The sequence below is a fragment of the Trifolium pratense genome, linkage group LG5, assembly GCF_020283565.1.
Source record: "Trifolium pratense cultivar HEN17-A07 linkage group LG5, ARS_RC_1.1, whole genome shotgun sequence".
Taxonomy (NCBI): Eukaryota; Viridiplantae; Streptophyta; class Magnoliopsida; order Fabales; family Fabaceae; genus Trifolium; species Trifolium pratense.
Window position 1 is genome coordinate 34,880,408 of NC_060063.1, and position 27,529 is coordinate 34,907,936.

General features: G+C 35.3%; 3 protein-coding genes and 1 long non-coding RNA gene across 9 annotated transcripts; 3 read left to right on the top strand and 1 right to left on the bottom strand.

Annotated features, from left to right (window-relative positions):
- The first annotated feature begins 16,033 nt into the window (after positions 1-16,033).
- On the top strand, positions 16,034-16,430 carry LOC123885220. The gene is made up of 2 exons (XR_006801105.1): positions 16,034-16,254; positions 16,338-16,430. It is a non-coding gene; the product is annotated as an uncharacterized LOC123885220 (long non-coding RNA).
- Positions 16,431-16,749: 319 nt separating this feature from the next.
- Positions 16,750-18,000, top strand: LOC123886506. Its single transcript, XM_045935822.1, has 2 exons — positions 16,750-17,312; positions 17,392-18,000. Exons 1-2 carry the CDS (start codon positions 16,965-16,967, stop codon positions 17,998-18,000), a joined length of 957 nt encoding a protein of 318 aa, XP_045791778.1. The 5' UTR covers positions 16,750-16,964.
- Positions 18,001-19,184: 1,184 nt separating this feature from the next.
- LOC123885701 lies at positions 19,185-21,799 on the top strand. Of its 2 annotated transcripts, none has more exons than XM_045935006.1 (3): positions 19,185-19,415; positions 20,890-20,944; positions 21,628-21,799. In XM_045935006.1, exons 1-3 carry the CDS (start codon positions 19,194-19,196, stop codon positions 21,657-21,659), a joined length of 309 nt encoding a protein of 102 aa, XP_045790962.1. In that variant the 5' UTR covers positions 19,185-19,193; the 3' UTR covers positions 21,660-21,799. The 2 variants fall into 2 exon arrangements, with proteins under 2 accessions (XP_045790962.1, XP_045790961.1); XM_045935005.1 differs by having other exon boundaries at positions 21,681-21,778.
- A 2,052-nt stretch (positions 21,800-23,851) lies between these two features.
- Positions 23,852-27,529, bottom strand: LOC123885702 (exocyst complex component SEC8-like). Of its 5 annotated transcripts, none has more exons than XM_045935010.1 (7): positions 26,327-27,529; positions 26,097-26,146; positions 25,937-25,998; positions 24,920-25,104; positions 24,746-24,823; positions 24,332-24,430; positions 23,852-24,225 (listed from the first exon to the last, which is right to left on the bottom strand). In XM_045935010.1, exons 2-7 carry the CDS (start codon positions 26,123-26,125, stop codon positions 24,160-24,162), a joined length of 519 nt encoding a protein of 172 aa, XP_045790966.1. In that variant the 5' UTR covers positions 26,126-26,146; positions 26,327-27,529; the 3' UTR covers positions 23,852-24,159. The 5 variants fall into 5 exon arrangements, with proteins under 5 accessions (XP_045790966.1, XP_045790963.1, XP_045790965.1 ...); XM_045935007.1 differs by having other exon boundaries at positions 26,097-26,157; XM_045935009.1 differs by having other exon boundaries at positions 26,097-26,171.

Here is a 27,529-nt window from a genome sequence, read left to right on the forward strand (position 1 = left end):
AAGAACACGAGCAAGGAGAAGAGATTTAGAGGCCAAGAATCATCATTCAATCGAAGGTGAGAGTGGTTAAGCATAAGCTTGGGTGATCCAAGAGAGGGGAGGTGTCTAGCCTCCATTCCCAAACTCTCTCACCCAATTTCTTTGGGGTTTGGGTGAAATTTCTTTATCATAAACATGTCCTTTTCATCTTAGTATGCTTAATGAACAACTAGGAGGGAATATGTATATGTTTGATGATGGTTTTGCATGTTTATGCAACTTTGCTTATTTTGCAAGAAATTGGCATGATTTTGATTGTTTGATGTATTTGGATGTTTGGAAGGGATGATTAATGTTCCTTGATACCATATATGCTTGAATTAGCTGTTTATAAGAATTTATAACATGTCTAGATGGATTTTTGAGTGGATTCCATGTTAAACCGCCTTAGAAAACTCAAGAACAGATATTCTTTTCTGGTGTAGTTCGCTAAGCGACCAGGAGTTCGCTTTAGCGAACATGTTCGCTGAAGCTCGCCAATGCTCGCCATGAGCAGGTGACTTCCTGGTGAGGTTCGCCATGTCTCGCTGAGCCTTCGCTCAGCGAAGGCCTCTGTGACAGCAATTTTTGTTGATGTTTGTAAGTGTAATTAGACACTTGTAACATGGTTTAAGGGTATCCTTACATGATTGTTGATACACGTTGATGCTGTTAATGCTTATGGTTAATCGTTATATGATTTGTACGTGTATGCGATAAGTTGCAGTTTAAAGTATGTTTAATAATTGTGTCGTGTGATGGCATTTATATAAAATGTCAAAGAAGTATATGTATTTTTGTATATCGGGTTGTCCGATAAAGAAGAATATCAGATTGTCTGATAAAGAAGTTTAATGGATTATGTTATCCATGTAGCGAGCAGTAGCTTCGTGCTAAGTGATTATCATATGTTTGGTAAATGCATGACATTCATAAATTCATGCATTATTTAGGGATATCAGACTTGTCTGATAAAGAAGGATATTGGACTTGTCCAATAAAGAAGGATATCAATGGTAAGTTCCTTGATAAAGAAGATGGTACCACATGCATTAGTCGTGTCTAGGTTGGCATGACATTGAATGTTTGGCATTAGTCGCATTTGAGTAAATGTGCAATTATGTGTTATGTGTTACATGAGTTCTTTGTGTTGTCCGAAACGACGTGAAACTATCTGGTTGTGTATTTGTGAGTATGTATTATCTGGTGTATTGCTTATTGAGGCATGTGTGTGAGTTAGTAATACGTGATAGGTTGAATATAAGTGCGTTTCTATATTCGTATGTATGTGATTATGTTTACTAACTCTCTACCTAATTGTTATGTGCTGGACCTTTGGGGGTTCAGGTATTCAGGTCGAGGTCTCGACGAGTTTTAGCTGTAGATCGTTTTGGTGTGGAGCACTTTTGGTGAGGAGCTAGTGTAGGCTACCTTTGTATAGTTGTTAAGTTAGTTTGGTTGTGATGTATATTAGTGCTCTGGTATGTTGTAACATCGAGTCGGGGATCGTTTGTATTCCGTCGTATATCGATGCGAACATCTTAACTTATGTTTTATGTAGATGAATTATCTTTTGAACTATTTTGTTCATTGCTTTGAAAATCCTTTATTTAATGTTTTCCGCTGCGACGTTTCGTGTCGTGTGCACGATCGTTTAGAAAATGTTTTTCCGTAGCGCTCCGGCTACTTATCTTTAAAAAGTTTTTAAAATCATGTCTTTTAAGGGTAGTTAGTTCGGGGTGTTACACTAACAATTTCTCAATTCTTGTCAATTTCTAACTACTAATTCTCTTCTAATTTTATTGTCTAAAATTCTAAATTTGAGTTTACTAAAAATTCTATTATTATAATTTCTTATTTCCATTTTCTATACTAACTAAATAAATGAATAAATATACTAAGTATGTCTCTTAAGTTACATAAATTCTTAACTCTTGCTAATCACTAACTACTAAAAATCCAACTATTATACTTACCCTTAAGGTACCCCACAAACACACAAGACCAGAAAATTGCAAAACATGAAGAAATAATTAAATAAATGAATAAAAATAACCTAATACAATATATTCTAAAAATCGGGGCGTTAACGACTATTTTTAACGTTAGGGACCAAAGTGACTAATGGATTGCAGGGTCAAAGACTATTTTGTATTTTTTTCTTGAGTCAGGGACCATAATGACAAAGAGTTGCACATTAAGGGACCAAAATGGTTGTTTCCTCGTCCCTAGTGTCAACTCAGCAAGCTTATGTGTGTCCAAAACAATGTCACGTCAGCTTTTTTGTTGAGTTAACAGTCAAACTTAACAGTAGGGACTAAACTGACTAACGGAATGCAGATTCATGGACTATTTAGTAATTTTTCCACATTGAAGGACCAAAATGACTATTTCACCTATAAAAAATCTATCTAATATGCTATTCATTCATATCACCCACCATGTTAGCCACATACCAACTTAATTTTAACATGTCTTGTTGAACAAATAAGGAATACACTTTGTAAATAAATATTGGGGAGTGGATCCATTAACATAATATGGAATCTAACAGCTGAATATTGATCATTTATATTTAAAAAAAAAAAAAAAACAAATGACTTGATCACCATCTTTATACTCAGCATTTTATCAATTGCTTTGCAATTTCCCGATTACATTCTGGAAAGTTATCTAATTCTTACTAAAGTTTTTTCAATTTTGTGAAATAGGAAGTGATAGAGCAATCACCATGTTTCAAGGTACAAATTTTTTCTTGGGTGTCAGAGATTCTAAACATATCTCCCGGATAAAATCTATCCTTCAATTTTTTTCAAATCTTAAAAGCATTCTCCATCCACAAGATACTCTCAGAAATCTCTAAAATGACTGAATTGTTCTTCCATTTGTCATATACGTGTCATTTTCTTCATCTTTTTTGTTTGTAGATTCAATGATTGCAAAAATCTTTTATTTTCTATTATGGAAGTAAATTTGAATTTATCGCGCGGTTGCATTCAACCAGTAACATGTTGAGGGAAATGAGCAATTATTACCAAACACATTTATTTTTTTCAAACAAGCTTATAAGCTAGTCCAATAAGCTATAAGCTAGCTTATTGGACTTACCAAACACACCCTTAAGTAACCTGACTGAACTGCTCATCAGAGCAACATTTCATTTAATTGGCTATTAAAGCACTCCAGCATCTTATTGTCATCCCTCAATTGAAGGCTTCCTTCCAACACAAGTTGAGATGAACCATGTAACTAAGCAACCAGCCATTGATGCCATAGCATGAGCCATTTACTTTCTAAAACGTGATGACAATAAAGAACTAATGAATGAAAAGAAGCCTATAACTATAACTTTATGTCTATGTGGTGGTGGTGGATATGATGATTGTTGTGTGTGGGATCGTGAGTCATAACTCATAGCCTTAATGATAGATCCTGTGATTGTATCATCAGGGCACACTTATGATAGAATTTCAATTGCATAGTGGATAGACTCTGGTCACCACACTTTCCCTAAAAATGGACAAAGACGAATTCACAATGTTCTAATGCCAAACTATGCATTAAAGAGCCATGTTCATCAATGGTTATGAAAATAATGTCACAGTGAATGAGCCAACAATCACTAACAACAACACAGTCGCAGCAAGAGGCACAAGAATGATAATAATGGGCAATGTCACGATTTTCTAGTAGTGGGGCAGCTAGACCAATCCGAATCTGCAAACCCAGAAAGTTTTACTTGGCTGGAGAGTTCTTTGAGATACGTCAAAATCTTTGTGGCAGCTTGAAAGTGCATTTCACGGGGCTTCGAAACAAACTGACTAAGTTGTTGGACAGCAAAGGCAATGTCAGGCCGAGTGAGTGTCAACTAGAGAAGTCCGCCAATCAAACTTCTAAAGGATAATTCATCATGATATGGAAGAGAATCAGAATTATGCAACTTTAAAGAGGTATCATAAGGTGTGGAACTAGGCTTAACAGCCATGTGACCACTATCTTCAAGAAGCTCAAGAGTATATTTATTCACAGAAATTCCATTGTTGGATCGGGCTATTTCGAAGCCTAGAAAAAATCTAAGCTTCCCAAGGTCTTTGATGCAAAAAAATTTATCCAAAAACTGCTTTACATGCATAATTTCAGCATAATCATTTCCTGATAAAACTATGCCGTCCGCATAAACTAATAAGGAAGTAAAACTTGTACCCTTTAGCTTAGTGAACAAAGAAAAATCAGCAACAGAAGGAGTATAACCAAGAGAAACCGAGGATGCAGAAAGTTTGGCATACCTAGCTTGTTTCCAAGCCATAACGTCTCTTATTTAATCGGCAAACTTTAGGAGCATTAGAAACTGAGTTTTGAAGCTGCAGACCACGGGGTAACATCATGTAAACTTCTTCATTGAGGTCACCATGGAGTAATGCATTATCGACATCGAGTTGCTCAAGAAACCACCCATTGATGGCTGCCAAGGAAAGTAATTATTTTTGCAACCGTGAAAAAGTATCAAAGTAATTGACTCCTTCCATTTGATTATAGCCATTTGCAACTAACAGGGCTTCATGTCTTTCAAGAGAACCATCAGAGTGGTATTTGGTTTTGTAAACCCACTTGCATCCAATTGGAACTTTTCCTGGTGGTAAATCAACAATTGACCGAGTATTCGTGGCTGCGAGAGCTTGTAACTCAATTTTCATAGCTTCTTTGCAACAGTCAAACTTACAAGCTTGATTATAGGTCTTGAGTGCAGTGATAGTCTTTAAGATATTTTGGTTTTGTTTTAACCCGGGTAGATTTTCGAACGGGTGCATGCACTATTTTCTGAGCTGGAATAACTATTTCAGAAGATGTAGCATCAGCAGGAGCAAAATCATGTGCTGCAGAAAATGTTAGGTGTTGTCACGGCAGGTATTCCAGAAGTATCCGGATCATCAAGGTTTATAGAGATATGAGAAGGAGAATTTGGAATAATAGATAAATGTATGGGTTCATGATAGGGAGAAAGATGAGAATTATCAATGGAGACATGACGTGTAGAAGAATCAAGGGAACTTTGTTCATGTAGTGTAGAAAACGGGAAAAATGATTCATAAAACATTACATCTCTCTTGTCAAAAAAAAAAAAAAAACATTACATCTCTAGATAAGAAAAATTCATGTGAATGAAGATCATAAAGAAGGTAACCCTTTGTACCTTCTCTATATCCAAGAAAAACTGCTTTTCTTGCTCTAGAATCAAATTTAGTTCTATGACATTGGACAGTGGAGGCAAAAGCAAGGCAACCAAGGACTTTTAGATGAACTAAGGAAGATGCAGGCTGTTGGTGAAAACATTCATATGGGCATTATTGTTAAAATCGCGTTTTAACGCGTAAATACGTTCGATTTTACGTTTATAGGTATGAAAAACATGTTAAATCGGATGTAAACTCATTTTCTGGTAAACTCGTGAAAAAAAAACGAGTTTACACCGTGTTAACTCGGTCAAACTCGCTGGAATCGTGTAAACTCGTTGCACGAGTTTACTTGTGATTTCGAGTTTACCTTTAAAAGTCCATTTTCATTTTTTGGCGCAATTTTTGTTTTGTTTAATTGTATATTTTAATACAAGTTTATGGACATAATGTTATTTATATGTTGATTAGTATATTTTACCTTTATAATTAAGTTTATATTTTGAAATATTGATGTTTTTATAGTATTATACCGGTATATATGTCATGTGCATAATAATTTTAATATTATTTTAATTTTTGGTAAACTCGTACGATTTTATGAGTCGAGTTTACTTAGGCAAAACGAGTTGAGGTAAAAACTCGATGCTGACAACCTTGCATATGGGGATTTATTTTGTAAAAGGGGAGTTAGGATTCGGTTAATGATATGGACAGCTTGTTGAATTGAAAAATGCCAAAAATTTGTAAGAATATCGGAATGAATCTTGGCAATTTGAAGACAAGCCAAGTGATCAAAAGTTGAATAATGTTAAGTGGGTTTATAGAACTAAACTTGATCATAATGGTTCTAAGAACAAATTTCAGGAAAAATTGGTTGATAAAGGCTTTCGGGAACATGAAGTTTATTTTTCTAATGATTTTGAAGGGGCAAGTTTTGAAGCTGAGAAAATCTACAAAGTTCATTAGAGAAGTTGAGAAGTTCAAAGAAGAGAAATTTGAAGTCAATAACTACTGATTCAAGGAGGAGTTAGTGTTGAAAGTTTGAATCAATATTATTATTATAGTTTGATAGAGTTTATTGAGTTTCTTAGGATTCCTATTGTTACCAGTTTTAACTATAAGAATTATGAGTATTAGTTGGTGTGTTACAAATTTAAGGTAGTTTAATTCTGATTTATGTTTATGTTTTTTACCCTATGTTTTTCATGTATTTAAAGGATGATAATATCAATAAAATTGTGTGAGTTGTATTCCTCGTTACTCTAGAAAAAATCCAACAAGAGGTTTCACCAAAAACAGAAATATGTGTTTGTCTTTCTTGTTGAAGGACAAGAGAAAAAGTCTTATCCAAGTCAGGCAAAGGATCAACTAGCCTAATCTGAGAGCGCACTTTTGATTAAACATAAAATTATTTAGTAAGTGACTGAATTGTCTATTCATTTAGAAGTACATGAAAATATAATAATGATGATGATAAGAAGATGAGTAGTAGTAGTCATTTCAACATTTTAATGATGATGATATGTTTGAGGAGGAGGAGGAGGAGCTTTGTCCTTTCAGAACAAAATATAATTGGGCCGTGTGCGTATGTACGTGTGTGCATGTGTGTGACGTACATAATAAATACTCTAAAATTATACAAAATGTAAACCATGTCACACCCCAAAACTACAAAACAGACCATCCAATCAGTACTCTAAAATGAATTTTCTAAAATTCAAAAACAATAAAAGTATAAAAAATGCAGACATTGAAAAATGCACAATACAAAAAAGAAAAACTAGTTTTATATTTATATATTCAACGGTTCTTATTTACATATGTTTCCTTCCTTCCTACTATAGAGGAATAATTACTTAAATTACTAAAACTAAATCCGTAGTACAAGAAGAAGAAGTATAACAACAAAAAACTTAAAACAGTTGGGGCGGCGACATGGAAGGTGATGGGCGCAGGAGGTGAAATATGGGGAAGCTCTTTCGGCATCAACACCTTGGAGACGGCATAGATAACAACCGGAGAGCGATCATACAAAGTCCGAGTAACGACAGCTCGGACAATGTCGTTGCTGACGGTCACAGAGCCGTTAACCATCGCAGTGATGTTTATCCTATATTTATTGTGGCTCATTATTTCGGTTGCCACCGTTTCTTGCAATTGCCAAACATTGGTTGTGCGGGGAAGGAAAGCAGGAGGTAAATACTGATTTAGCATATGAGAACTAAGAACTAAATATTTTTTCTCGTCTAAAAGGGACTTGTATCTTTTGGAAACAGAAGAATCGTTGAAGACGTTGTCATCGGGTGTAAATGTTGGAACAAATAGCACATTATGTGTGAATTGAAAATAAAATATTTGAGTCCCACATCGGGTACTAGAACATATTAGTATGTATTATATACTAATGTGTATTTTGAGAATAAAAATAATGGAAGTAGACTATGTTGTAGAAACTTACTTGAGTTACTAAATAATAGGAAGAGTGGTAGAATAAGTCGGAACATGTGTTCCTATTAAGAAGCATCGGTTATTTTTCCTTTCCTATTTAAGTGTTAAAAACCTAATAGATTAAAGTCTAATGAACCATCAGAAAGTGTGTGACGGCTGCATAAATGGAACTTCACGTTCCCAGAATAATTAGATTGGCCGCCGCCCACTATATCAATTCATACGGTGATGATGCATGGTCTAGGTGTGAAACATTATAAGCTCATGACAACTGAGAAAAAGAGATCAACAGAATTGGAATTAGGAGAACCGTGATATATATAGACAATGAGAGCACCAAGCTTGTCAACGTGAACAACACTTCTTTGGTATTCTCTTTGCTTATCTTTTACAAATTCAATTGTTTCTATGGTTTAGATTCTACTATACACACTTGTCATCATTATTAGCAATTTGACATTGTTGTAGTAGTAGAAATAATTGTTGAGATCAGTTTGTTTTAATTAACACAAAAATATCGGTTGAAGTGGAAATATTTCACCATTAACTAAACTTGTTAGAAGTGAGCCATATTAAAGTTAGAATAGAATGAATGAATTATTCAAATTAATTGGTTTCATTATTCGGTTATGCAAATTAATTAGAAAGTTTTGTATTAGGTTGTGTTCCTAATAGCTTAGAGAATAATCAAAGAATAATATTGAAGTTATATTCTATTTGTTTTGAGATACTAATATTAATATTAGTATTATTATTGTGTTTTAAGAGTGATCCTAGTATCAGAGTTCCTTTAAATTTAAGAATGGTCATGGCACCATATTCCCTATAATAAGAATGATCTCCGTACCATATTAGAACAGTCATAATACCGTATTAGAATGGACTTAAAATCATAGCGCAATGGTTTTAGTACCATAATTGAGGGTGTAATTCTTGCCCGATATCTACAGTGCAATATTTATCGGTATCAGTAGAGAACTGGGCTGTTTTATCCTGGAGACTTCGTGGTTGATCGTCTGCTTTGCACAATTTTGGGCAGTGCCGCGAAACGTCTTAAAAAAAGCGTATTCACCCGCGACTCAGTCCAGTAATCTCTTCGGTGGCTGAAAATTATTTTTTTAACTATTTTGAACCTCGGAAACAACAGTAAATATTGTAATTGCATCACGAGTGTCAATCTCAAGGTCAATGCGGTGAGATTGAAACTCCAATGCTTCCGTAAAGAAAGTGTGAGAGGAGTTGTTGGAACATTGTTGAACAAGTTAGCAACTTAGCTACTTGTATGATGAACTTGGCATAGATGTAAACACAAGTAAAAGAACTAAAGGTGTGAATTTGAAAAAGTTCACATTTAAGTCCCACATTGGATGGGTCACTACCTTTAGAAGTGTTTATATACCACAAAGTGGCAACCAAGGGTGTGCCCTTGGGGTACCCACTTTTGTAAGAAAGGGAGACCGCACACAATGTCGAATATCGCGCGCGCCGCCGCCGTCCGTCCGTCCGGCTCGGTTCGGGCTTGGTGATATCTTAATTTTTAATACTCAGAAGTGAAAAAATTAATTTTCACTAAGTGTGCTTACCATTTCAAATACGCACATGTTTTGTGTGCTGAATGTCAAGTCAAACGGAATTGTTACCGTTATTCGTTATTATTTTGAACTCAGCTGGCCCTGATTCTCTCCCACTTCTTGCTCCACATCAGTTGCATTCTTTCTCTATAAATACACATCAGTTCTCACAATTTCTTTTACGTTAAAAAACTGCAACTCTCTCTTCTCTCTCACTCAATATTCTTACTTCTAAAATTATTTCCTTGTTGTTCCAGAGAAAGTGGTTTACCACTTCGAATTGATATTTGCATATCAATCTAGACTGGTTCGTAGTAACCATCGAATTATGTTGCTAATTTATAAGGACGTAGGAAGGGATGTTGGGACATCCAATGCATTTCTTCACACAAGTTGGTGCGCGCATGTGCGTGCGTCCGTGCGTGTGTGACATACATTTTATGCAGTACATTAAAAATACTCCTAGAAAGGATGACGATGATGATGTTGTTGGGGATGATATTGATGATAAGATGAAGATGATAATGTTGATCAGTAGTAGTTTCATCATGTTTACTGTTGGAGGAGGAGAATTCCAATGAAGTTCAGTTTGAAACAAACCTAGGGTTTACTAGGTCTATTTATATTGCATACGAGGACTTTGTAGTTAACAAAAAATGTTCTGGATGATAATGTTGATAACTATCTTGAGCACAACATTGGTATTGATGCTTTACTCTCTGGCCATCAACCATGCTACTTGATCTTTCTCCTTGATTTGTTGGTCCTTAGATGAGCTAATTACCTTTAGCACAACTTGAGTATTGATGCTTCACTTTATAGACATCGGACCTCTTTTGACATTCTCTTTTATGGTTAAGCTTTGTGCCTTAATTGGCTTTGTTGATTTGCTTCTGCCTATTATGGTGGTTAAGCGTTGATTTGTTGCTTCCTCCGAGTCGTTTAGCCTTGAGTTGTGGCTTCTACTTGATGGTTAAGTATTTGCCCTTAGTTGGCTTTGATTGGTTGTGTTTCTTCCTTGTGATGGTTAAGCACAACTAGTTGTATTTGAGATTTTGAGTTGTCCTTTTAGCCGATGTATTCCGGCGAATCTCATTGTATTTTCCTTTATTTTGATGTACTTTTGTATTAGTTATCTCAAGCTAGAAGTGTTGTGAACACGTTCTAGCTCGCGGGAGGGTGTTAAAGATATAGTTAGTTAGTAATTAGGAGGATTAGTTAGTAGTTTGTTGATGCCTATATATAGGCTTTGATGTAATCTTTTACCTCACTTTTCTCATTTTGTAATATTTTTCCTTCATCAATATTATACATTTTGAGCTATTTTCTTTCTCTCTTCTCCCATGGATGCCGTGTTTCTTAACAGTATTTATACTGCATCCGGATAACTTTAGGCCTCAACCTTGGGTTCAAATTAGTAAGACAAACAAACACAAATACAAAAGCAAAAAAAAAAAAGTCAGATTCCCTGAATCACTTAACTTTACAATACATTCATACAGGACCAATGAACGAGGAAGAAAAATCATAGTAAGTGTGAGTAACATGATAATGGAAATTTTCAATTGAGGAATCATAATACTAAAAACAACTATAAACTATAAAGTTGAGATATATTTTCAAATAAATAAGAGGAGCTATCAAATTTCACATATGTAACACTTAAATAGTGTTACACAGAATGGGACTTCCTTTTTTTCAGGGAGCATTCCCCACAAGAACACGGGAAGACATAAGACCAGATCGTGCTCTACAAATTCACCGATCAATATTCAATAATTCTGCATATGGTTCTGTATCAGGAAATAAGGATTAGTTATTAGTTTATTTTATGTCATTTACATTTTTATCTTTTAGGATTGTATTTAAAGGCATTGTGCGTTTGATTTGCAAAAGGATGGTTCCTGAACAGAATAGTACTTGACAAGTGACTGTGTTACTGGACAACTTTTTATACAGTACTATGTTTGAAGATCAGTGCACAAGACACGCAATTTTGTACTGTATCTTGTTTGATGTGCTCAGTACTGGACAAAATAATACAAAATTTACTGTAATGCCCTTTTTGATGTAAAATGATTGATTTTGCACGTATAAAACCACAAAACAAAATTTTGAAGATATAAAAAAAAAAATTATTTAGTATTTCAATAAAATAACGATTATTTAAACAATTAAATTATAAAAACTACATTGTATATCAATAAAATTTGTAACAATCAAAACCAAATCATAAAACTTTCATAAAATTAATATCCAAAACTCCCACCAAATAATCATATCAACCAAAGTCTAATATTTGATAGTTTTCAAAATAAATCTTAATTAAAACATGGTTTAATTAGTATAATGGTCCCTTAAAGACATATTTAGTTTCACAATGGTCCCTTAAAGAAAAAAAGATTCACTTTAGTCCCTTAAAGACATCTCCGTTAGCCAAAAAGGTCATTTCCGTCAAAATTTAACCCCAAATGTCTAAGGTGGACTAACACCGTAAATAGTCCACCATAGACCTCATTACATTTTTTAATTATAACCACTTGATTTTTTTCTTAAAATATATACCGTTGAATCTTGCAAATCTATGATATCTAATAATGAATCATCAATACTTGATTATTTCACTTTTCTTCATCTTCTTCCCTCTTCTCCTTCTTCATCTTCATCACCATCTTGATGATTTCATTAAAAATCCAGATTTCTTTTTTCTTCAATATCCAAAAAAATCATCATCAACAAAATCTAGAACACTAATAACAGTTCAGGAGCTGAATAAAATCTCCAAGCAACTAAGCCCAATCCAGAGTTTTCACTAAAACTCAACAAGAGCTACCCAAAAACCAACACAATACAATTATGTCAGTATGGTCTTGTTCATGGCAATTGCAATGACACTAAACGGAACAACATCATAGATTTTATTTTTATGGTTTAAAAAGTTAACTATAAACAATTTCGACCATCCAAAAAAAAAAAAAAAGACCAAAGATTGGAACCCCATGCTAATAAGGAAGAATATCCATCCATCTAAGTAATCTGCAACCTCCTTTACAATAACAGAAGGTGGTGTTCGACGGAGAAGATCTGGTTTTTTAGATCTGGTTTCATTTTTAGATCTGGTTTTTTAGATCATGATTTCATTTTCTGGGATTTATTTTAGATCTGTTTTTTTTTTTTTTTTTAAAAAAAAAGAAGTTTATGAAGATGACAGAGAAGGAGAAGGAAGAAGATGAAGGGACTAAAGTCAATAAAGTCTAACGTTTTTTGAATTTTTTTGACGGAAAGGACCTTTTTGACTAACGGAGATGTCTTTAAGGGACTAAAGTGAACTTTTTTTTCTTTAAGGGACCATTGTGAAACCAAAAATGTCTTTAAGAGACCATTTAACTAATTAAGCCTTAAAACATAAAATATAAATGCGACTTGTGTAATAACATGTCTGAATATCATCATCAAACTCCCAAAAGTCAAGTCATTCTCATGATCTTCCTCACAAAAGTCATTCTTTGTGAACCTTCAAACTCCCAAAAGAACTTTTCATATTGTTGTTTATGAGAAAATTTGATCACCAAGTCAATTTCCTCTTCATCAGTTAATCTCAATTTCTTAATTTCGTCAACCAAGTCAGATTTTGAAGGATCCGGCTTTGAGGGATCTGGAAGTTGAATTTGTGTGTATAGTGATAATGAAGACAAAATACGAAGAAAAAAGTACAAAAAAATAAAGTGAAGTAAATAGAGATATATAAGTATGGAAGTGGAATAGAAAAAGTAAATCATAAAAATAAAAATGAAAGCAACCAAAAAGCTGTGTGAACAATTTTGAGAGACGTGCGTGAAGAAGCGAGGCCTAAGAATAAAATAGGTTTTTTCATTTATTTGTCCGCTGGACAAAAAGTTGTCCCTCGCTAAAGTGGTTAACAAAAAAGTAGGGAGTTGTCGAGTCCTCCATGTATTTATTTGTGCTATCCTCTTTTCCATTTTTAAATCAAATGCTGGACAACTATTTTTGTCAGGTCCTGTCCCTCAATTTTTAACAGATCAAACACATCATTAATCTATTATCAATTAGTTTCTCATATGTACCGAATTCTATTCAATTCATTAGAATTTCTACTTTGAGATTTGATTCTATCGGTTTCGTCCCTAGAGTCTATTTTCCCGTTACAAAGTAATGCTAGCATCACACCCTTTAAGACATTATTCTAACACACTTCAATAATAATCAACCACATCACCTACCTTTGTACCCAAAAATATAAACATATAGCAATAGTACAAAACAGTAGTAAACGGAAATGAAAACATGAATAAAAAACGTAAAGATAAATTGTTAAACAATAGAAAAGCAAAATAAATGAAAACGTAAATAAAAACTAAAACAAAAGATTAATGAGAAAAATATAAAAATAATTCCGGTTAAGTAAAATATGTAGGATAAATACAAAATAGTGATGTAGCTTAAAAAGTAACGCAAGATCAAAGTTTTAAATAAAGGAACGTTACCGCGAAATCGGCCGTTACAAAACGGTAATGACAGCCACCGATACCGTTATTGGCCGTTTTAACGGCGAGAAAAAAAGATCACAGTGAAATGCCGTTACATAACACCGTTACAACCGCGAAACACCGTTACGACCGCGAAACACGCCGTTACAGTCGTAAAACACCTTACAGACGTGAAAACTTTAGATTTGTTCCTTCTGTCATTCTTGATTTGGGTGTTGTTCTGGAAGTGTAATAGAGATAATGAGTTTTAGAAACAAAATTTGGACTTTGAATAGAGCGTTTTGTGTGTGTTAGTTTGAACTTTGGAGATGAGATTTTTGGTGTGTGTGAACTTGCTTCTGATCTCTGAAAAAGAAATTAGAAAGAAGAACCTAAAAAGAAAGAATAATGTGAGGTGACTGAAAGAAAGTGGCTGTAATTGGGTTGGGTTAGGAAAGTGAATAATTCCACTAATTTTTACTCCTATTTTGACTTTTTGGAATGCACCAGTATTGATTGATTTATGTTTTTCGGTTTTATCTGAAAACAATGTTTAATTGTACATTATATGATAGTATGCATAATTTTAGGAAAGATTTGTGCAACATTATGGTTAATTCACACCGCGACAACCGCAATCTGTAACGCAACACCCGTAACAGCCGAAATCGCAAAAACCTTAACGCGACCGCGACCATTACCATTATTTAAAACCTTGCGCAAGATGATCAAATAGAGAGTTTTGGATCCCAACATAAAATTAGGGATAATAATGTCAATTTAATTAATATTGTAGTACTCTATCTCGCCTTCCCTCCAAATCCCCCCAATTTGGGGGAAAGCAAAAAGTGGGTTTACTAGGGATTTTGCTCACCTCTCACCTCCCATCCCCTCATAAAAATTGAACCAAACATAAATAATTTAAAATATTCCCTCACCTCCCCTCCCCTTCAATTACCTCGAACCAAACATATAAATATTTCTATTCCTCTGTTCTTCACTTTGTACTTAGGGTCTGTTTGGTTCGGGGGTTTTGGAGGGGAGGTAATATTTTAATTTTTTCGTGTTTGGTTCAATTTTTAGGAGGGGATAGGAGGGGAGGGGAGGTAAGCAGAATCCCTCCTAAACTCAATTTTTGCTTCCCCCCAAATCGGGGGGATTTGGAGGTGAGGAGAGAGAAGCTTTTTCAAAGTTTATTAAACTGACAAAATTATCCTCAATATATTTTAAAATTCCAATATTATCCTTATTACAATTTTTATTATTAGGTCTTTGTTGTCTGTAATACCTATATTTCTTGTCTGCCACCGTTTGCTTATCATTGCCGCTACTTGCTCACCATTGCCGCTGCTTGCTCTGTGTACCCGTATGTTTTCTCTGACTATTTTCATTTATATATGTGTGTCACTTTTTTCCTTACGTATTGGTACCAAATTGTTACCCGCTGCTTGCTCTGTGTACACTGGTGTTCCACTTTTTTCAATTATATAGATATATGTTACTGTGCGTATCCTCCAAATTGTACAAACAAGGCCTAATTTAAAACATATATCAATAAAACACGGTAAGGAAAACACATAGTGATAGGGTATTACCTCTATGCCAATTTTTGTATATGAACTTGTATATGTATATGAATTTGTGTCAATTTGCTGTGCATATTTTATTGGTTTAACATATTTGTTTTACATATCAGGTTTAATATATTTTTTAAATTATATGTTTCACATATTTTTTACATATCAGGTTTAACATATTTATTTTATTGGTTTAACATATTTTTTTATAGGATTATTGATAGTTTGTTAAACTATTAAATATGAAATTTATTTTTTAAATTTTTTTTATTGAATTAGATGGATCATCAAGATCGAGAAATTGTTATTAATAGATGGTTTGATCTGCGTCGAAGAGCTGTAGCTCAACTTATTTGTGCAATTGTTTACCTTTATGTTCGGATGTCTCGTAAGAGAAAATTAAGTTATAGCATGAGCTCTGAGAGAGAAAGGGTGCGTGAAGAAATAATGTATCGAATTAGTAACTGTGAAACTAGTAGAAATCTATTGAGAATGAGCCCTCAAACTTTTTTAAGGCTATGTGATATGTTAGAAAGAGAGGGGGGTTTACGGGCTACACGATGGTCAAGCGTGGAAGAACAAGTTGCAAAAACAATTTACATATTAACCCATAATGTTAAAAATCGTGAAGTCAAATTTTGGTTTCGGCGTTCGGGCGAGACAATTAGTCGTCATTTCCATCAAGTTTTAAAAGCTATTCTTGAATTGGAAGAAAAATTTATTGTACAACCCGATGGCTCAACGGTCCCTCAGGATTGTGTTGGTGCTATAGATGGAACACATATACGAGTCAAAGTATCTGCAAAAGATGCCCCTCGATATCGTGGTAGGAAAGACTATCCAACACAAAATGTTTTAGCAGCGTGTACTTTTGATTTAAAGTTCACTTATGTTCTCGCGGGATGGGAAGGTTCTGCCTCTGACTCGAGAATAATAAAGAATGCACTAACACGAGAAGATAAACTTAAAATTCCTCAAGGTAATATAAGAATCACCATATACCTATAAATATTTATATGATATATTTCAAACTATCACATTTAATATTTACCTTTACTATAGGAAAATATTATCTTGTTGATGCTGGCTTCATGCTGACAAGTGGACTTATTACACCTTATAGAGGAGTTCGGTATCACTTGAAAGAATATTCGGCAAAAAATTCACCCCAAAATTACAAAGAATTGTTTAATCTCCGACATGCATCTTTACGCAATGCAATTGAAAGAGCTTTTGGTGTATTGAAAAAAAGATTTGAGATTATATCTAATTCAACAGAGCCCAATTATGGAGTCAAAGCTCAAAAATTAATCATTTTTGCATGTTGTATTCTTCACAATTATCTAATGAGCGCAGACCCAGATGAAGACCTTATAGCTGAAGTAGATGCCGAACTTGCAAATCAAAATCTATCTCAAGAAAATCATCAAGCTTCAACAAAGTGATAGGGACGAAGTTGCTTTGGGCGGGGTTATAAAAAATAGTGTAGCACATGAAATGTGGTTAAATTATGAAAATAATGTTTTTGCCTAAATAGTTTATCTTGTATGTTTTATTATTATTTTGATGTTTGATGTTCTTTGTCAAAGTAGTACTGAGTTTATTATGATGTTTAGCGAATGATACTGAGACTTCATATTAAGATATATTTTAATTTTGTTATGTTATAATTGATCATTTTTATAGCTTATGGCATCGAAAAAGCAATTATCAACCAACAATGGTAACTCTAGGACTTTGAGTTGGACTAGAGCCATGGACGATGCTCTTGTTGATGCTTTTATGCATGAATTTGAAAATGGTAACAAAGTTAATGGTACCTTCACATCAACAGCGTATGACCATATTACAGCTGAAATCAGTGCATTATTTGGGGAAAAAATTGACAGGGTGAAGATAAAAAACCGTTGGAAAACTTTGAAAAAAAACTTCACCGAATATTACGACATTTTTAAAGGTGGTATGAGTGGATTTTCTATGAATCCAACTACACAATTATGGGATGCTGAGCCAGAAGTTTGGGATGCTCTAATTGCGGTAAGTTTTATAAATCTTGTATTTTGCAATATTTTTATTAATTAATAGTTGTATAACTATTGTGAAACTTATTTTTCAGTCAAAACCAAAAGCGGCATATTGGAGAAATGTTCCACTTCCAAATTATGAGAAGATGGTGACACTTTATGGACCCAACCGAGCTGATGGCGATGAATCTGGGACTTTAAAGGAGACAAGAAAACAAAGTTCATCGGTCATTGATGAAGACTTTGTAGAAACTATTCAAGACATTGATGGCCATGTTGCTCAAAATGAGGTGAATTTGGAGGGTTTTGATGCTCCTCATTTTGATTTTACTGTACCTGAAACACAATCATCAGACCCCTCTCCTATAGCAAGTGGTAGTAAAAAGAAGAAATTGAAAGTGGCTAAGAATAAAGAGTCAAACAATGAAATGATTGAAATGAAAGAGTCAATGAATATGGTTGCTGAGGCACTACGAGAAGGAAATGAAATAATGAGAGAACGTCAAAAATATGATCTGCCTCCAATTTCTGGTGAAGAAACATGGAATTTAATAGAGGGTTGCGGGTGTGAGGCAGCGTCATTGCCTAAGATATATTGTGCTGTCATGAACGATGTTAACAAACTTAGAATGATTCTCCAATGTCCACTTGAAGCACGCAAAGCTGTGATAATGCAAATGGTCTTTGGTTCATCTGATTAATCATCCTATAACGGTGCTATGATGTTTATGAATACTTTATTTACATTTTAATGTGTTTTTTAATATTTGGAACACTTGTTTGAACATTTACGAATATTTTGGAGGTTGTTGTAAGACCCCTAAATTCCACTTTTAATTTATATGAGTTTATGGAGTAAATTAAGTGTGGATAGGATGTTGAGTTTGGAAATGAAAAAAACAAGGTTTTGGTTGTTTTGTTGAAATCTGAACAAACTCGTACCTTTTTGACCCCTTTACGTTTTGATTTGGTTTTTATGGTCAACATGAAAGTTGTAGATCTCTTCGTTAGCTTTCCAACGAATATTGGTGCGTCTCAATTGGACAACCAGAACTCAAGTTATGATCGTTTCCGTAAGAGGCGGATTCGCAGAAATTTTCCCACACTTCCTAGCACTCGAGCCAGGCACAGCAGAGGCCCATTTTAGGCCAAAACCTGACCATGGGGGCTGAGCATAGGCGCATGGTACTGTTCACAGGTGGACTTTTGTGACTTTTAGTTGACTTTAGGGGTTTATGCACCCGGGACCTTTGTTGCTTAGTTTTTCGCGTAGATTTCGTTTCCGAGGTTTGTTGTTGGGCTAAGGAATGCTATTTGGATTTGTCTTATGGAAGACCATTAGTTATAGATAGGTTGATTAGAGTTCGAGAGTTATTAGTTCGAGTATCGTCGTTATTACGATATATTTTGCTGAGATCGTGCCTGTTTTGTGTTCGAGTGTCAGAATGACACGGGGTTTGTTTTCCTAGTCTTCTTATAGGAACGAGGATGATCCTGTGTCTTTAGAATTTCATTTTTCGCGTTATGCTAGTTTTTGAGAAAACGGGCAATAGTTTACCCGCTGTCGTAAAATTTTACGGTTTCGGAATTCAGTAAAATTTTAGATAGAAGTTTTATATATCTGCGCGAGTTAGGATATGTCCTGAGAATATTTTTAAGAGTTAGGGAAGAAAATTACAGTCGAGGAAAAATGTTTCGCGATAATTTTTGGAAATCGTTTAAGGCGAACATTTAGTTTCTAAATTTTCTAGTTTCGCGAGTTTGGCTCGTATGCGTAGTGCGACTCGTCGATGAGGCGTGAGTTTCTCATGAGGGAAATAAATATCTTGAGTGGATGAGATTGAGTGATCCAATGGCTAGGGTTTTTCATGGCTTATGGTGCACCTTTGATCCAATGGTTGGAAATGGCTATGACCAATGTATAGTAAGGAGGTTTAGGCCACTTGTGGACTTAGCAAAAATCAGAAAATCACTCACTCTTCCTTCTCTCTTGGCCGTGCTTCATCTCTTCCATTCCCTAACCATCACAAAATTTCAATCCTCCATCAAATCATTCCATTTCAAGCTTGGAAGCTCTTTGGAACCTAGACTTGCTAAGGGAATCACTTCACTTAAGGTAACTAGTCTTCTCCTTTCTTTTGCTTGGTTAAAACTCATGATTCTAGGAATTTTTGGGTTATGTTCTTGAGAATTAGTTTTCTAGAAATTAGTTTTGGTTGTTTGTGGTTCTAGGGAAGTGTTTAGGAGTAGTATTTAAGCTTGTTTAAGCTTGGCATGTTGTGATTTCCATGGTGATTAAGATTTTCATAAAATATTTTGTTAGGGTTTGAAAAACTTATTTGAAATGATCATAACTTTGAAAAATTGTTTTGTGCTTTTCTTTTTGGTGTTGTTTATGAGCTTAGTAGAGAAATGGATGTTAGATTATGGCTTTAATTTTGTGAAACAAGGAAAAATAATTTTGAGTGTGTTCTTGAGGATTTTATGAACATATTTTTAGAAACTTTTGTTTTGATGCTCAAAGTGGTTTGGTTGATCAATTCCATGGCCATGTGAACTAATAGATGCTAGCTAGGACTTTGCATTGGAAAATTTTGAGTGTGGTCCTTATTTTCAAAACTTTTGGTCATGAGAAATTTCGGAAAAGTGTGGGAGAGGTTTCAAAATTTGTCAGGGCTTTGAGGGAGGCACAATGGTGGCCTAGGGCGAATTACCATGCAAAAATTTTTGGGAAAAAAATGGTTTTAGTGTTGTATGTGTGTTAAAGAACCTAAAATTGAATTTTCGAAATTTGAGGCTTTGCCCGGAAAATTTTTTGGGGCTTGGATTAGTAACTCGGGGGTATTATGGGATATTACCATGCCCTCGGAAGCGAAAAAATTTGAGCGGAAGGGGGATTTTGAAAAAAAGGGCAGAACCAAAACTTAGTGGGAGGGGAAAATTTGCAAAATTTTTCTAAGTCCACATTTTGTGAAAATTGAGCATGCTTTGATAAAATGATCATAGGTGGGTCAAAGTTTGATTATAGGATTGTATTTGGAAAGAAAGACTTAAAACTTGCGACGCAAGAAAAACTCGATTATTTTGTCGAGATATTTTCGTAAAATTTTTAGGTTGTTTTCAAGTGTTTTGGTGTTGTGTAAATGGGTCCTTTGGTGTTTAAAAGCCATAGAGGTTATGGTATGCTTTGAAAATGAAAATTTGTGGGAGAATGCCTTGATTTCTCAATTCTGGACGAACTGTGCAGGGGCATTTTCGTCCATTTAAAATTGTTTCAGTTCCCTCAAAACTTAACCATTTGATCCGTCTTTTCGAGACGAAGAGTTTGGCGTATGGTTCGTCTCGAGTGGACAAGAGTTGAATTAGTTATGGTCATTTTAGTTTGAAAACTATTTTGTCGAAAATGTGTTTGTTTTGTGAAAAATAGTGTATTTAACTTCGGGAATTTTTAATCACTATGGGGAGGACTCGGAAATAATATCCGAGAGTGTTAGGAAGTGCCTTAGACACCTCTAGACCTTTGTAGATAGGTTTAGTTTCAATAAGATAATTTGGGAGAAACTTATTCATTGTCCGCTCCTTATTTTTAGGAAGCGAGAAAGCGTAGAATAGTGCGAGAACGTATTTGTTTGGAAGCTTGCCGAGGTAAGGGCACCTTTCTATTTATGCCTTACTTCCGTCGATAACATGAGTGTATGTTTGTTGTTTGTGCACTAATTGGTGAGTGCTTGGTATGATTCGTGTGATGTATTCTCGATATGAGATCGTGATGAATACTTGTTTTGTTGTTTTACATATTATGTGAATATGTATGTTGGCGTGTTGTTGTGGAATATTACATGTTATGTGAATATGTAACTGTTTGCAGGAGCATATGTGAACGTGTATGTCAGTGACGACTGCACGGGGTAAGTCAGTGAAGACTGCCCTATGTGTGTGAAAAGAAAATAATATGCTCATGCATTCATAGTCGTGTAAGTCAGTGACGACTGCACGGGGTGTGTCAGATGGGACCACCTAATCCTACGGGATTTATTGAGTCGGTGTTTGTCAGTGACGACTGCACCCTTTTAGTAGGAGTGACCCTACGACTCGCTGCGGTGAGGTTAAATTCCGGAATTCATGCATGTGACTTAACCAGTGACGGTTATTTCACAGTGGTAACCAGTGACGGTTATCACGTTCATTCATTAGAGGTTTTGCATTAGGCTATGTGTGCACTTTATTTATTATTCTTGGTGTTGAGAATATGTTTGACGTTTACTCGCTTTCCGTTTTGGTACTTGGCATTTGGTATGTGTATTTGGTATTTTTATACTTGTTTCCAGTTGGTGACCCTTGCTTTGTATGTGATAAATGAACGGGTTATCCCCCACCTTAGATGACGGAGAGCCTAGCGAGACTGTGAGTCATGTGGATGGCGAGGACTTCGTGGACTATCCCGGAGTGTAGAGAGTAGCGCTTGTTAGGCTACATTTTGGTTAGGCTTAGGGCCTAGTTGTATTTTGGATGACTGTATGTCTTATACATTTATACTCAGACATGTTTAGTGCCTTTTGGCCTTGTGATATATTCGGTTCATAACTCGTGTCTTTTGGTTGATGAACTTAATGTATCCGCTGTTTGTAAATTATTCAGGTACACACTTTGCTTCGAGGAAGCCCTGTAATATAATGTGTTGATGTTATATTTATTTTTCTATTGAATGACGAATTGCCGAGATAGCTGCGGGCGTTCACGCGCGCCATTTTATTTAAGCGTGTTGTTAAAAAAAAAAAATAATACCCCTTTTTATGCTTTGAAAAACGGGGTGTTACAGTTGTACGATGTACTTTGTTTGAATATTTTCTTCCGTGTTTTATTGAATCAAAGTTTTGGTTTTAATGTCTATGTAGTGAATTTCTTGGTGTGGTAGTGAGTTTCGTGTATGTGATATTTTTTTTCTTTGAAAAGTATGTGTTATTTGTTTTGATGTAATAATAAAGAAATATTAGTTTTAAAAATGAGTGTTATAAGATTTTAAGGGTAAAAAAGTAAATTGTTTTTAAAATACCTCCCCTCCCCTTGTGAACCAAACATATATTTAATTAAAATACCTCACCTCCCCTCCTCTCCCCTCTTTTGAACCAAACACATATGTAATTAAAAAATTTCCCTCCCCTCCCCTTCCCTCCCCTCTATAAAAATATGTCTCAAAGATATGTCTCAAGTTCTTGAGGTCGATGTTGTCTTGGTCGCGGCGATCTAAACCATTTGTGATATATGGGTTCAGGACATATTAAGTTGTGTTTCTTTTTTTAGTTTTTGAGTTGGGATCCATTTTTGCTGCAAGTTTTTCCCCAGATCTATATTTATGAAACAAAGTATCATTCTCTTATGTATATTGAAAATTAAAAATTTGTTGTCTGGAACATATTTTCTTTTGAATTGTTGCAATTAACTTTTACAATTCCAATTGTTGATTATGGAACGTGAAGAGACGAGCTTGGTTGTTTGTGGGATGTTGAACACCACAAAAAAAAAAAAAGACTAAAGAAGACAATGAACAGTTTTTATTTTTATTTTTAGGCAGATGAATAGTTAAAATTTAATTTAAACAATAAAAAGAATTGGTTTACTCTATTAATCGGTAACTAGTAAAAGATTTAAAAGAATGGGTGATGTGGCTTATTATCATTGGAGTGTGTTAGAAGAGTGTGTTAAAGTGTGTGACCCTAGCACTACTCCTTACCTCCAAATACAAGAGATGGAGCTGATAAGCCGATATGGCCAGGCAAGAACTCAGGAAGGTTTACTGTGAATGTTGCATATGAACTTATTGCAAATTATCAAGTTGCAGAGAGCAGTACAGTGTGGAATCAAATTTGGAGGATTAATGTTATGGAGCGGATATGTGTTTTGCGTGGCAACTTAAACAATGAAGACTATTAACCAGGCAGTGTCTGGCGCGAATGAAACTCCGCGAACCTTACTGTGATCATTGTTATCAGTTTGAAGAATCAATTCTTCATGTTATTAGAGACTGCCCAATTGCGGTCCAGACGTGGCAGCATCTTCTACATAATGGAAGAGGTAATTTCTTCCTTGCTCAACTACAAAGAGTGGATCGGGGTTTGAATCTATCTTGTCAGCTGGGTAGAAACAACGAATATGGCTGGGATTCCATCTGGGCTACAACCTGTTATTTATTGTGGTATTGGCGTAATAAGAGAATTCAAGATGAAAACTTTATAAGTCCAATTAAACCATTGGAAGTTGTGTTGGAGTATGTTAAAACTTATGGCGATAGTATTGCGTTAGAGCAGAAGGCTCAAAGTGGGAGGAAGACACAAGTTCAGGTGGCGTGGAAAGGACCACCGAATGGCTGGTGTGCGCTTAATATAGATGGCGCAGCGAAGTCTAATTTGCAGCGAGCTGGCTGCGGTGGTGTTTTGTGTGACGCGGAGGGTAGGTGGATAGAAGGATTTGCAAAGTACCTCGGATACACCTCTGCATACATGACAAAATTATGGGGTGTTTATGAAATACTTCAACTAGCAAGGTGAAGACAAATAGAGAAAGTTGAAATTCAAATTGACTCTCAGGTTCTTGTTCACAACTTACAGAATGGCAATAATGGGGATACTGGAGATTGTGCAATCACGCAGAGAGTTAAAAGCTTGCTAGATTTAAATTGGGAGATTAGAATCATACATGTGTTTAGAGAAGCTAATCGATGTGCAGATGTGCTTGCAAATATTGGTAGTGACAGTCAACATGGTATTATGTTCTTTGAGACCCCCCTCCCCCTCCACAGGTGGCTCAAGCTTATGATGATGATTGTAGGGGTGTTTCACTGTTTCTACCCCCCCGGTTAATTCCTATGTAATTCTTCTCTTTGGGCTTCGGCCCCAAAAAAGATTAATAGACTTCATATCTGCCAAAGCCTATAAAGTAATATGGGTGGTTAAGAAACTAAACACAGAACTCTAAACACAAATATGCGAAGTAAAATGAAAAAAAAGAAACCAAAATAAGTTCACACATTCATACCTTAACTGATGCATTAGCAACCCCGCAAATTCCACCAAATATGTAATTCCGCTTTGAATTTGAAATAACAGGAGCCATTTCCTCATCCCTTCGTGTTATCTGGAGGTTCCATAAAAAAAGATGAACAATATTACTTGCATAAAAGGCATAAGCACATTCTTCTCTCAGTCACTAAAGAGGAAGATCAAACTTCATGAAATTAATCAATACATTGCAATTTTTGAAGGTTTACTTTAGAAATTGGAGTTAATATATTTTTGGAATTAGTAGGTCTAGTATAAGATTACCACAGAGAAACCATATCTTGTTGCAAAATTTTATTGTTTGGCATCATCAATGGTTCATTGCTAAAGTCATCCCAGGATCCAACCAAGAATCTTCGTGAAGACAACAGGCAAAGATAGAAAGATAAACCTGTGAAGTGAGCGAAATGATGAAGTCATCTGGTTCATCAGCATTTTGATCATCCAAGTATTCTGTATTTGTCATTTCCTGCTCAAAGTTGTAGGGATCAAATAAGTTCCAAGGTAACTACAATCAAATTCTTAGTTGTTCAGCTAGAGGAAAATAACATCGCAAATTACATACCTGCATATGAAACATCGTCTCCAATTGCATCTCTACACGTAAAACCTTGATGCAATCGATTGCCAATTTCCTATAATCTTGAGCAAATGGTCCTAAACTCCTTGTAGGTTCACCGTCCGAATGACTATGGTGTTTTCCTCCAACATGATTTGAATTTTGATGCTCTTTGAGTTGTTTGTCCAAGCCTGCCAAATACACAAGATTTTATCACGCTCATATTCTTTCATGTATAAAACCAAAAAAACAAACCCAACAACTTATCACTCTCCAAGGAACGATAATGGTATGTGCTGAATATATCACTATTCATATGGCTGGGACATCAGTACCAGTAACATGGATTTACAGAGGAAATGTAGAGCAGAAACAACATCGACTTAGCCCGTTCTTATGCAACAGGACTGCACACTTTGCAGGTTCCTCCATTAGGAAGTAGTTCCCTTCTCTTTGGGGATGGCATGGGAGTTTCTATTCCCATATATGTCTTAACTTAATTTAGGGGTTTTCCCCAATTGATACCAGAAAACAAAAATAAACAACTCAGCGACTAAACTCAAAAGCAAATCAGCACCCACTCTGACAGATAGCACACACAAACCTTACATTGTTGCACATGACCAGAGGTGCACAGGTCCCAAGTCATACACAAACATGGACCTAGTCGCACCCGAAACATCAACTGAAGAAGAGTACAGAACCGGTTGCACCCAAGGGAATCTCTATCACAACTAGCAACCCCTCCCCTTCTTAAAAAAAGGTAAAAAGTGTCCTACTACCCCACAAAAAATGAGGGTTTATTTATGATTCGTGATATCACAAATTCAATTATCTTACTCAAATCCAAGAAAAATAATTTGGTATCCAGGGATGGGATCGTTACCCCGCAAAGAACTTAAAGTTGTAGAATCTATAATATCAACTATAATTCTGGGACTGGCAGTCTTGTATATATATACTTGCTTTAACGCAATATGCACAAATTAGAGTTGCTAGACTCACAGTATTTAGAAAACCCACCTTTCAATAGAGTCAGCAACATGCCAGCAAATAAGTTTATTGTCATCATGGATAAGGTTTTCCTGAAGCAATAATACAATCAAGCCACTTGAGAAGAATAATAAATAGGGAGACCCAAGGAGGGATTTCGTATGTCCTCTCCAGAAAAGTTTGCACATACTTCACAAGATCATTAGCAAATTTCGGCATTGCCTGTGCCCAGCCAAGTACCTGCAAAACATCTAGCAAGGAAAACCTAACAATCAAATGAAACTAAATATCAAGTATAGTCAATAAAATAATGTCTAAATTCAGAAACATATTAATCCAAGTATAGCTATCTTGTGATTAATATAGAAGAACAAAATAGAAGCTAGAACCTTATCATATTAGAATATCATTAAAGCTGACCTCCTTTGTCAAGTAATCTATAGCCAGTCATCCTTGTAATACAGGTCTGTAAGTAGTAGCCACATGTGAGAAAATGCAGAAGGGCCTAAAAGTTTATATGCAGAGTGTTGGAAATAGTAAATGTTTCCCATTGAAAATAGAAGCATTTAAGTCTTTAGGTTCATGTATGCTTAGATTCATGTATTTACTATTTAGGAAGTTGGACTTGTATTTATTTATTTATTATTTTTTTTGCAAACACGACAGAGTAGATGTTAATTACGAATCTAAGCACACATGAACCTAAAGACTTAAATGCTTTGGTATCTTTTCTAATGGCAATTGGAAGGTCTAGGTTATCATATGTTGTTTGGGTCCTCATTTCATCCTGTAATTCACAAACCTATGGAATTGACTATTCAGAGACATTTGCTCCGGTTGCAAAGATGAATACTGTCAGAGTAATTTTGTCACTTGCTGCCAATTATGGTTGGGACATGGGATTTACAACAGTTTGATGTGAAGAATGCCTTCTTACACGAGGAACTTGAGGAGGAGATTTATATGCACATACCACCAGGGTTTTTTAAAAATGTACCCATCAATACAGTCTGCAAGTTGAAAAAGGCATTATATGGCCTGAAACAATCACCTCGGGCATGGTTTGGAAGATTCACCAAGGTTATGACATCTTTAGGGTACAAGCAAAGTCAAGGGGATCATACCTTGTTCATCAAACACTCGCCACAAGGGGGAGTAACCGTTTTTTTAGTCTATGTGGATGATATCATAATGACGGGGGATGATTGGAAGGAGCAACAGATCTTGAATCAGTGTTTAGCTAAGGAGTTTGAAATAAAAACTCCTGGAAAGCTGAAGTACTTTTTGGGAATCGAAGTGGCACATTCTCGGAAAGGCATTTTTATATCTCAGCAAAAATACATTACCGATTTACTCAAGGAGACAGGGAACACAGCATGCAAACCTGCTAGCATTCCTATGGATCTAAATCTTAAATTGGGTAATACCGAAGAAGGTGTTGCAGTGGATAAAGAAATGTATCCGCGTCTAGTTGGGAGATTAATTTACTTGTCTCGCACTAGACCAGATATTGCCTATGCTGTAAGTATGGTTAGTCAATTCATGCATTGTCCGAAAGAGATCCATTTACAGGCAGCTCATAGAATTCTGCAGTATCTCAAGGGAACTCCAGGAAGAGGAATT

Coding starts and splice junctions, on each gene's coding strand:
- LOC123886506 (XM_045935822.1), top strand. CDS start 16,965: ATGGCATCGAAAAAGCAATTATCAACCAACAATGGTAACTCTAGGACT. Junction 17,313..17,391: donor TTTGGGATGCTCTAATTGCG/GTAAGTTTTATA, acceptor CTTATTTTTCAG/TCAAAACCAAAAGCGGCATA.
- LOC123885701 (XM_045935005.1), top strand. CDS start 19,194: ATGGTTGGAAATGGCTATGACCAATGTATAGTAAGGAGGTTTAGGCCA. Junction 19,416..20,889: donor AGGGAATCACTTCACTTAAG/GTAACTAGTCTT, acceptor CCTTATTTTTAG/GAAGCGAGAAAGCGTAGAAT. Junction 20,945..21,680: donor TTGTTTGGAAGCTTGCCGAG/GTAAGGGCACCT, acceptor CCCCCACCTTAG/ATGACGGAGAGCCTAGCGAG.
- LOC123885702 (XM_045935007.1), bottom strand. CDS start 26,357: ATGACTGGCTATAGATTACTTGACAAAGGAG. Junction 25,999..26,096: donor TTTGCTAATGATCTTGTGAA/GTATGTGCAAAC, acceptor TTATTGCTTCAG/GAAAACCTTATCCATGATGA. Junction 24,431..24,745: donor TCATTTCGCTCACTTCACAG/GTTTATCTTTCT, acceptor TGGAACCTCCAG/ATAACACGAAGGGATGAGGA.